The 10,590-nt window shown below is 52.5% G+C and overlaps 1 protein-coding gene across 1 annotated transcript; it reads right to left on the bottom strand.

Moving 5' to 3' along the window:
• Positions 1-6,319: 6,319 nt before the first annotated feature.
• LOC138562546 (uncharacterized) lies at positions 6,320-7,201 on the bottom strand. The gene has a single exon (XM_069642785.1). It carries the CDS (start codon positions 7,199-7,201, stop codon positions 6,320-6,322), a length of 882 nt encoding a protein of 293 aa, XP_069498886.1.
• Positions 7,202-10,590: the final 3,389 nt, after the last annotated feature.

Genomic DNA, 10,590 nt, shown 5'->3' with positions numbered 1-10,590 from the left:
GATTCCCGAAATTTTAGGGCAGAACAGCAGCTGGAGCAGCTCACACGTTCGCTCTCAGCTGAGCTGCAGGCAACCCGTGAGGAGATCCGGGCATCACGCGAGGCCATGCGTGCAGAAATACAGGCAACCCGTGAGGTGCTGCATTGGGATCTCCGCACTATCATCCTCCAGAACTAGACCTTCCACACCCGCATGCTTGCTGCCATGGAGGACCATATCAGGGCTTTGCGTGGGCTGCCTCCCATAGCACCACCACCTCCTGATGCAGCAGCAGAGGGTGAAGAGAGCGACAGCAGTTCTCCCACATTGGCGTAGCCGTGCAGGCCATGAGCCCATGGAGGTATTTTGTTTTCGCAACATCCACGCAGGTGGGTGTTGGTGTGCACCCTGTCCTCGAACCTCCTGGGTGGCCTCCCCCGCACCCTGGCTCACACATGGCCATTTTGATTTTTTTTTTTTTACAGTGTGTTGCCTTGTGTGGCTCCCGTGGGCATCCACTGTGTATTCCAGCTGGGCACATGCAGGCTTGTCCTGTGTTTGGGTTAGATGTGCTTGGGTTCCTGACACACACACCCTTCCTGCTTCCCCTTTCCATGGGCTTGCAAAGCGTGTGACCAAGTGGCAGTGACTTACACAGTGACATTGGGCTCCCATGAGCTGTGTGGGCAGTCTGTAGTCAAAATTGTGTGGTCATCCCTAGTGGGGATTGTTGTTGTATTGAACACTGCATGGTGTATTGATATGTGCTTGTGCATCCATGTCTTCCTCCTTATTCACAGGTACCTTCTTCATGTCTTCACAAGGCTGTCTCCTTTGCAGATGCAGTTCATGTTGTATGCAGTACACTGACACATTTGCCTGACAGCAACACTCTGCAGTTGGAAGGGGTCGATGTGCTGGCTTATTCAGGTTGTAAGACTTGCACTACTTTGATTTTGTACTGTCATATTTTGGCAATGTTTCATCCTGTGTTGCTGTATTGTGTTGCTGGTAAGTATTTGGTCATGTGTGCTGTTTGTTATTGATTACTGGGAGCATATTGTCTGTGGCCTGTTTCCATTTGGGACAGTGCACTTTGTGACACTTGTGTCATGTGTTGTGCATTCCTTTGTTTGCTTTCACATTGCATGCCATGGTGTGTTGGGTAGCAGAGATGGGGAGGAGTTGGGTGACATGGCGCTATTTTCATGTTGTATTTTGCAAGGGGGTAGGCATTCATGCAGCATAAATGTGTGTCTTTTTGTGACACAGCATTGGTTGTCTTTCGGTAGGTAGGGATGCACATAATGTAACACTTCCAGGTGACCAATCTCAGGCTGGTATGGTTGTGACAGTTGACTGTCCCTTATGTCATCATTATTGTCAGCTGGTATGTGCCAGGGCTGTGTGCACTCCACAGGGGTGTGATTTTAGGTGAAGTAATTAGCCACCAGCTGCGTACGGGCTGCCTCACCACGTGCCCTTTCCCCTCCCATGCGCAGCGGACGTGCATGTGGTTGAGGATGTGGGGGCACCACCATGTCCACCGGCAGGCCCCGATGGGTTGCAACGTTGTGCAGGACACATGCTGCCACTATGATCCTGCACACTACTGGGGGTGTGTATAGCAGCTGCCCACCAGAGCGGCTAAGGGAGCGAAAGCGTGACTTGAGCACTGCAAATGTGCGCTCCACTATGCCCCGGGTTGCAATATGGGCTGTGTTGTATCTTACCTCAGGTGGTGTGGTGGGGTTCCGAATTGGCGTCATCATGTGGGTGCTCAGAGGGTAGGCACTGTCCCCTGGGGAGGTGATGATGGGTATCATTATTGGGGTTGTGACATTACTCAGTACCTGACATGCATGCATGTGCAGAGGCATTTATACTCACCAAGCAGCCATGTATCGCCATGCCGCCCAGCTTCTAGGTCCCTGTTTAGGGGTGACATGCTGAAAATGAAACTGTCATGGGTGGACCGTGGATAGTTGGCATATACTGAGGTGATGATTCCCTTGGCATCACATACTACCTGCACGTTGATGGAATGCCAGTGCTTGCGGTTTCTATAGATGTGCTCAGTTGCCCTGGGAGGACGTAGAGCGACATGGGTGCAATCAATGGCACCTAGCACTTTGGGGAAGTGTGCCATCCCGTAAAAATCCTGGACGGCAGCCTGCCTTTCTGCAGGTGTTCTGGGCAAGTATATGTGCCTGCAGACTGAAGAGCGTGCAGTCATGATGGCCAACACTTGGTGTAGGCAGCGTGACTGCGTGGCCTGTGACACCCCCCCCACTATGGCACTTGTCCGCTGAAATGAACCAGTGGCCAAGAAGTGCAGTACATTGAGCACCTTTTCCAAGGGGCTCAGTGCTTGGGAGCACAGGGTGGGTGATGTGAGGTCATCCTCCCACTCACTCACCAGGTCGAGTATTATGTGAGGTGGAAACCTGTACCTACCATACACCTGGTCATCAGGCATCCCAAAAAGGCTGGTCCTGGGTGTAAAAATTCTGGGCCTGACTATCCTCCTCCTCCTGCGGTGTCCCAGGACCACTGCTGCAAGGAACGGTATATTCATCGTAGCGTCTGAGCTTGTTTGTTGTGTGCGCGCACTTTTATGCTGCGCAGGGCCGCGTACGCCTGCTTTCTGCTGGCGTACGTGTTTCCGGATAAGCGCATCTTTTTTGGCGCACGTGTTTCCCCTGTTCGATTCCATGAATATGTGTTGTAGGCGCGTGTGTGGGGGTTCCACGAATAGGCCTGTCAATGTTTAACATGCCCTTGTAAATACAACAAAATCCTAGCCCTAATAGATGGGTGTTCTATTTTTAGAACAGAGCTATTAGCATTGCGGTTTTTGCACAGTACGAATGGCGGATGGTATGAATGTGGATGAAAGTGGATGTGAGCAAGAATGGGTGAGATGTGATCACGGGTTTTGATATGATATGTGTTTTTTCTAGATGTGAGATGTGTATTATCAACATTGGCTTTTAAATATATGAAATGTCAATGTGTTATATGTGTTTTTTTTCTTACAAATGAATGTTTTTTATTGAAATTTGAATAACGAATGTAATAAATGAACTTTGAACATATACACCGTGAATAATCTACAGTACATGCCGTTAAATAGGGCCATCTTTTTGGAAAGGATGTTCGGTAGCGCTTTTCATGCGCGAAACACTTTATGAATGAATGGAGGGATTGCACTTATCCACTGATAATTGCAGTTTTGTATGCTATTATCATTAAAAACTGTGCAAAAAAACAAAGTGCATCAGATCCTCCTCATGCCATCGACATAATGGGCCACTTTTATCAGTTGACTATCCAAACCATTTCTCCATAACAGCTTTAAAATGTAAACAGGTAAACAGTTAAATCTTCGATCAAGACTAACGAATGAAGTCAAATGTATACGTGCATTTGTCTTGTCCAACCAGGTTTTTACATGGTTAGGCCATGGAATTGAACAGGGCGGGCATTGCTCTTGTTGGAATAGCCCCAGAATCGACTGTGTTAGTACCGCTTTTGGGTTTGACGACCAGATGCGTAAAGAAAATAGAACCGGTTGAAGTGCCACATCGCCAGCCAAACACCTCAAACCTAGTTCCAAATTACAGCAAAGTTTGGGGCGAAGTGTGGCAAAGCAGTAATATTTTAGTAAAGTCATTCTCGATTATTTGCAATGATCCCAAATCCCTAGAGCAAGGCCCCGTATGTGGCTGTCGCATTAACTTTGCAATTATAGACCTTCAACAGTGTTATATCCGCCCTACGTCCCGCAGCGCGGTGACGTAGGGCAGCTGAATAAAAGCCCCGCCCCCTGGAGTGGGAGGCAGTTCCGGGCGAAGTGAAACCAGCGTGTGTGTGTTTTGTTTAGCGCTCCTGCCTAGGCCGCGCTCCAGGCCACGCGGCCTCCTGGACCGGAGCCAGCCCCTCGTGCTGTGCCTCCGGGAACACGAACACAACAATGGCGACGAGGAAGTGAGCGAGCATCCACGCGCTCCACCACGATCTCGCACGCGGAGGCCACACGGACGCTCCGTGTAAATTTTTGGACACCCGGTGGGGGCCCCCACGATCACGTGACCCCCACCCCAAAAAAAAAAAATTCAAAAAAAAAAACATTTTCTTTTCATCCCCCTCCCACACCTCATCCTCAGGGGGTGAACATTTTTTTTCTCTTCTCTTCTCGTGTCATCCCGGCCATCACCTGCACAACGTCTCCTGCATGGCACACAGGCCACGAGGCGCCAATCCATCGGAATACAAGTGCCGGTAGGACACTGCCCCACCACAGGGCGCGCACGAACCCAGAGGGCAGAGAATCGTTGACCAAGCGCCCGCAACACCATGGCGACTGGGTCATCTACCCCTGGACCCTCCACACCGTCCAGGATGGCGGCAAACCTGTCTATGGCGTCACCACCGCCTCGCACGCAGGGGAGTTCGTCGACGTTGATCCAACCATTCGACCCATTCACAGACCCATCGTCCAGTGGGCCCAGATGGCAGCTATGGCTACAGAAGTTTGAGATGGCCATGGAATGTAAGAACGTCACGTCATCCAGAAAAATGAAAGCTCATCTACTCCTCAGTGTGGGCGACGAGGTGCTGCGCATCTTTAACTCCCTGGATGTGGATGACGGCCAAGATGCATACCGGAGTGCGAAGGACGCTCTAACAGCACATTTTCTCCTGCAACTAAATCCAGACTATGAAACCTTTATCTTTTGCACAACCATCCAGGCCACCGATGAGACTCTCGACGCCTACCACATGAGGCTGAGGAAGCTGGCCATGTCGTGTGAGTTTACGAACACTGAAAGGGAAATCAGGAGGCAAATCATAAATGGAATTCACTCGGAGAAGCTGAGGCGTCTCGTGCTCAGTGAAAAGGGCATCCCTCTACAACGCATCCTGGAACTGGGTCGACAGAGGGAGCGTTCAGTGCTGAGCTCTGCAATTCTTCATAACACGGGGCACCCCTCCCAGTGCTTGCTTCATTCCGGTGGATTGCTTAGCAATATGTTTCCACTGCCAAGTCCTACATTTCAAGAGCAGCTCTGAGGCAGGTGTTCTCGTGGTGCCACAAAGGGGTTCCCAAACACTGCCTCTAAGCATGTATCTTTGTCCTGCACATACACATCTTGCACAAGCCTTGTCTGACCTCCTGGCACTACCGCGGAACACGCCAACATGCATCTCACATGTTCACATCCACAGAAAGGCCCTTTCCACTTACATTTCCACATGGGATAGCACTGTCTGCGGATTTACACAGCAAAGACATCTATTGGCTATCAGTCCTTTCCTTTGTGCTGCCCAGGTGACGCTGGGTAGCCCTGGGCGATGGCAGTCCTTTGGAATCCCATGAAGTGCAAACAGCAGTGCTACAATGCTGCCCACACACGCACCCACAACTTCATTCAGCGGGCATTTGGGTCCTCAAGAAAGGCTTCCTGTGTCTGGAGCAGCATCAACAGGGCAAAGTTGATGGGTTAGTTCTGTAGGAGATGGTCAATCACTTCTTTCGATAGAGGTGAGCGCATCACTGTGAAAAATGCCATGACCCTCCTCCCAAACCCCTTGCTTTGCATGAATGTCACAAAGGAAATTACAACTAACAGTGAACTACACATGGGTGTATGGCACTGGTAAGGGCGAGGCAGGACACTGCTGACCCATTAGGGTTGTGAGCAGGGTAAAACAGACAGAGACCAATGTGTGGTTGAACATCCAGAAAAGGAACATTTTCAGGGGGAGTCCAAAGAGACCATTGTTAAGGGTCCTGTCCATTGAAGCCAAATCCTGGGTATGTCCAAATAAAATGAGTGTCCAACGGGTGTCATACACAAGCCTGAGCGTTGTCACATGAACACATTAGATACAGTGGCACTCCTGGCAGGGATGAAATGGAGGGAAGACAGGTGAGCTGGGAGCATGGCCTCACTTCCCCAGCCATTCCTGTTTATGTGCCGGTCCCTGTTTTGTTGGTGTTTCTGGGCGCCCAATGTGCTAATGGTAGAGCCCGCAGGATTTTCTGGGGGACAGGGGACTGCTGTGCAACGGCAGGAGCCCAGGAAGGGAAGGTTGAGGAGAGGTGCATGTTGAACGCCTCCCCAGAAACTCCTGCATGCTGGCACAGGACTGCTTCTGGTGTATCAGTAGCCAAATCAAAGCAATCTGTGAGACTGTTCATGGCACAGGCTGGCTTCCACCATCCGACAGCAAAGGGCAGCATTGATGTAGGGCAATTGACAGAGCACAGCCGAGTAGATCCGGGCAGCATGACAAGCAGCCTGGCGGCCTCTTCTGGGGCCAAGCAAGTACCCTACCTAGCCTGGGTACCAGCAGCTGCTGCATGCTCGGTGGTCTGCTCCCTGGCCTGTCCTGCATTCCCTCTAGCCTGGGTACAAGCAGCTGCTGCGTGCTCGGTGGTCTGCTCCCTGGCATGTCCGGCATCCTCTCTAGCCTGAGCACAAGCATCTGCTGCATGCTCGGTGGTCTGCTCCCTGGCCTGTCCTGCATTCCCTCTAGCCTGGGCACAAGCAGCTGCTGCGTGCTCGGTGGTCTGCTCCCTGGCCTGTCCTGCATTCCCTCTAGCCTGGGTACAAGCAGCTGCTGCGTGCTCGGTGGTCTGCTCCCTGGCCTTTCCTGCATTCCCTCTAGCCTGGGTACAAGCAGCTGCTGCGTGCTCGGTGGTCTGCTCCCTGGCATGTCCGGCATCCTCTCTAGCCTGAGCACAAGCAGCTGCTGCGTGCTCGGTGGTCTGCTCCCTGGCCTGTCCTGCATTCCCTCTAGCCTGGGTACAAGCAGCTGCTGCGTGCTCGGTGGTCTGCTCCCTGGCCTGTCCTGCATTCCCTCTAGCCTGGGTACAAGCAGCTGCTGCGTGCTCGGTGGTCTGCTCCATGGCCTGTCCTGCATTCCCTCTAGCCTGGGTACAAGCAGCTGCTGCGTGCTCGGTGGTCTGCTCCCTGGCCTTTCCTGCATTCCCTCTAGCCTGGGTACAAGCAGCTGCTGCGTGCTCGGTGGTCTGCTCCCTGGCCTGTCCTGCATTCCCTCCAGCCTGGGTACAAGCAGCTGCTGCGTGCTCGGTGGTCTGCTCCCTGGCATGTCCGGCATCCTCTCTAGCCTGAGCACAAGCATCTGCTGCAGTGGCACGCTCCCTGCCAAGCCCAGTGTCTTTCCTTTCCTCTTGCCTAGCTGCCTGCATCTCACCTAGCAATTCCACCCCCAACCTACTGGCTGCCTACAAATCTCACAAGGCCTTTCCCCAGAAAGATTACCATCGGCCAGCATTAGTCCCAACGAGGAACAGGCATCTACTAATTCGAATCACCTTCACTTAATCCTGGGTCATCCCTCTGTGGTCCCATGGATACAACCCACGTATAACCACCATGCCAACAGAGGTATTACTCCCCAATCCCATGTCCAGTGTAAAACGTGGCTGCGATTTCTGCAGCAGTTACACAACATGTGTTTGGGAATACAACACATACAAGCGACCATCAGTATCCCCCAGTTCTTTGGAAAACCACAGGGCAATTGGCATCATGGCCTTGCGACGTTGCTGACATTGTGCATTCCGGCCGGTAGGGTCGTGTGTGGTGATGCCATGGGTATGGTGGCCTGGCAACACAAGCACCCTCCTTTATGCAGACTCTCCTTTGTGACACAAGGTCCTTCATGGAGTTGTGATCTGTATAGGGCGATTCCTGAACCTTTTACTACTGCATTGGGAAGGCGCAGTGGTATAGCATGTGGCACCACATGAGGCCATGTGTCATCAATCAGCATGTGGCCATGTGCTGCTTCTTCCTTTTGTCTGTGCATGTCACCAGCATGGTCATGCATGGTGTGAGTTTCAGCATTTTACAAGTGATCTGCATGACCAGTAATGTTTTTTTTTGTGGGGCAGTAGGAATACATTATGATAGTGTACACCTATGTGTTGCCACTGGCATGGATACAGAAGGATGGTGGGCCAGGTTTTAAGTTCCCACTCCCCTTCCCCCACAGCGTGGACCTGCTTGGTCAGGGGGTTGAGGCAATAGTGTTGGGAGGGATTGGAGGTGTTCCCCACACGCACATGCTTGGTGGACAATGGTGAATGAATGGCTGTTCAATGTGACTCCAGCACAAATGGAGGGTATGTATTGACAAAGTGAGTCAACGAGTGTTTCGCGCTGCTTGGTCGTGCCAAGTCTTGAGGCTAACTTCTCACCACACATTGCATGCTAGTAGTAATGGACAGCGTGGCAATGGTCATGCATATGAATTTGGTGGCATCAGTTGGGTGCATAGTATGGTAATGATGTGTTGTGTTCTCTGCCCTTATAATGGCCAGATCACAGCTGCGGGTGTCGTCATGTGCCAGTACTTGGCCTTATAGCAGTGAATGGTAATCCCACCCAGGATCGCCCAGGGAGTGGGATCTGTGTGGTGAAAAGAAAATGGGGCCAATAAGAGCAGCAAAAGGGAATGGTGGGAAGAGTGATGGAGCACAATGTCATGGCACAGGCTTCACTCACAAAATGCTGGCATACATAAATGTAATGGCGAATGGCGTTCATGTAAGGATAAAGTGTGTGGTTCTCAGCGTTTCCAACCCTTGAATATGTGTTCAAGATAAAGACTGAGGGCTTCCCCTATTGTATGGCAGGATTGTCTCACAGGCATTGGCTGGTGTGGTGGTGGCATTACGTCGCGTCATGTTGTGGGTGCATGATGTGCTTAGAGGAGTGCACAGGAGTTCCTAGAAGTCGCGGAGGCTATTTAGAAGATGGTCTTGTTGGATGCTGCCCTTGTGACGGCCGAGGGGGATTCTAGAGCATCTGTGGCCATTGACAGAGATGCAAGAATCATGTCTTGGCTGTGTGCAGAATGAGTGCTGGGGGGGCATCAAAGCAGGCTCACGCAATGAGGATCTCCCCCACCTGAGACATTCCAGATTGGGTGCTGGTGTGGAATTTGGTGTTCCCCCTTTAGGTATTCATTTGGGAGGTAAGCGCTGGAATGGTCTGGGAGGGCACAGCAATACAGGTATGCTTGTAAAATGAAGCATGACAGGTTACCTGGTTTACAGGAGACACTCACAGTGGATCGACACTAAAGGAGAGCTGCAGTGCATTATAAGCCCTGTATGCAGAGGCTGTGTTGCACATTTGCCACACAATTTTCCCATACTGGCTCTGGCTAAGGGCATTGAAGTGATGGTCAAGGAATAAGCAGAACACATGCTCTTCCAGCCATGCATCGCCAGCAACAGACAGCTTCTGGCCATTGGATCGTGGAGAAGGAGCACAGGTACTCTTTCATGAGTTTTAGCCTCATTTAAAATGAAGTGGCGCATTTTGTGTTCCCCTACCTGATCCACCACCTCACCTACCTCATCCGTATCCACCAAGGTGTACTGTTATTCCAGAGCTGCTGGAGGAGTGCTGGGCGCCGGGGGCTGCTGCGTACTGACAGGAGGCTGTGGAGCTGCCAGGACAGTTGGAGGCGTAGGAGCCGGCGTGGTGGGAACTGGCATGGGCCGCTGGGCTGCATGGGAGCCGGAGGTGCTGGAACCATTGGCGGTGTGGCCGTGGGTGCTAGAGGCAGAACTGGAGGGAACATGTCCCTGATCACATCCTTGAGGATGATGCCCATCTGTGGGGACCTCATGAGGATCAGAAACATTTCAAAAAAACTGTCCTCACAGGCTGATGGAGCGCTTGGAGTGCTGGCATGGGCTGGGGCATCGGCGCTCTCTCCATTACTGATTGAGGGGGTCTATCTGCCCTGTGACAATGAAGGGCATGCCATAGGCCACATGCCTGGTGAGGACCAGTCCAACCTGGAAACTCGTTCCCCTACCTGGTCCCCAAACAGGGATGGTGCCGGATGAGTCGCCATTTTATCTGGCCCCACAGCCATTTCGTCGGGGTGCATGCCACGTGCCTGCATCGTGGTGCTTGCCGCACTGGGACCAGCCTCTTCCAATACTCTTGGTGGTGGAGGTTGAGGCCTGCCCTGCTCCTCAGGACGGGGCGTGGTAGGCAGATTGCCCTTGGCTGTGTCGCCAGTAGCGCTGCGTACAAGCGCCCCCTCAGACATTTGTCCAGTTCTAGGGCATAGCCCATCAGGTGTAGTCCTGGTAATAGAACATTGTGGTCCCTCAGTGCCGTCACCGGTAGGATCTCGCGACCCCTTGCCCTGGCGCCCGGTAGCTGTAGCTGCCTCGGTACCTGCCCTGGTACAAGAACCTGAGAGGTCCCTCCCGATGGTGCGCTTCCTGGGGAAGGAGTCGCCTTTGCGGGGTGCGGATGAAAACAGTGCCCCAGACTTCGGCCTGGACTTGTGCTTGATGAATACCTCTAAGTCTTCAGGAGGCGACCTTCCGAAGAGCTCCCGCCACCAAGCTAACCTGTTCTTCAGAGCGCGGAGTGTCAGCGCTTTGCATGCGGTGCAGCCCCCCCAGCCGTGGTTGAGGCCAAAGCAGCGGAGGCAGAGAGCATGGGGGTCGGATGTAGGGAAGAGCCCCTCGCAGTCTGGACACCTGCTGAAACCCGCTAACGTCAACATGCGCCGGGGACAAGCGTGGCACCAGAGGACAGA

The sequence above is a fragment of the Ambystoma mexicanum genome, chromosome 1p, assembly GCF_040938575.1.
Source record: "Ambystoma mexicanum isolate Mex_15411 chromosome 1p, UKY_AmexF1_1, whole genome shotgun sequence".
Lineage (NCBI taxonomy): Eukaryota > Metazoa > Chordata > Amphibia > Caudata > Ambystomatidae > Ambystoma > Ambystoma mexicanum.
Note: the sequence above shows the minus strand (reverse complement) of the source record. Positions and strands in the feature narration are given on the sequence as shown.

Excerpts from the sequence above, each read along its gene's own strand:
- LOC138562546 (XM_069642785.1), bottom strand. The coding sequence starts at position 7,201 with ATGCAGGCAGCTAGGCAAGAGGAAAGGAAAGACACTGGGCTTGGCAGG.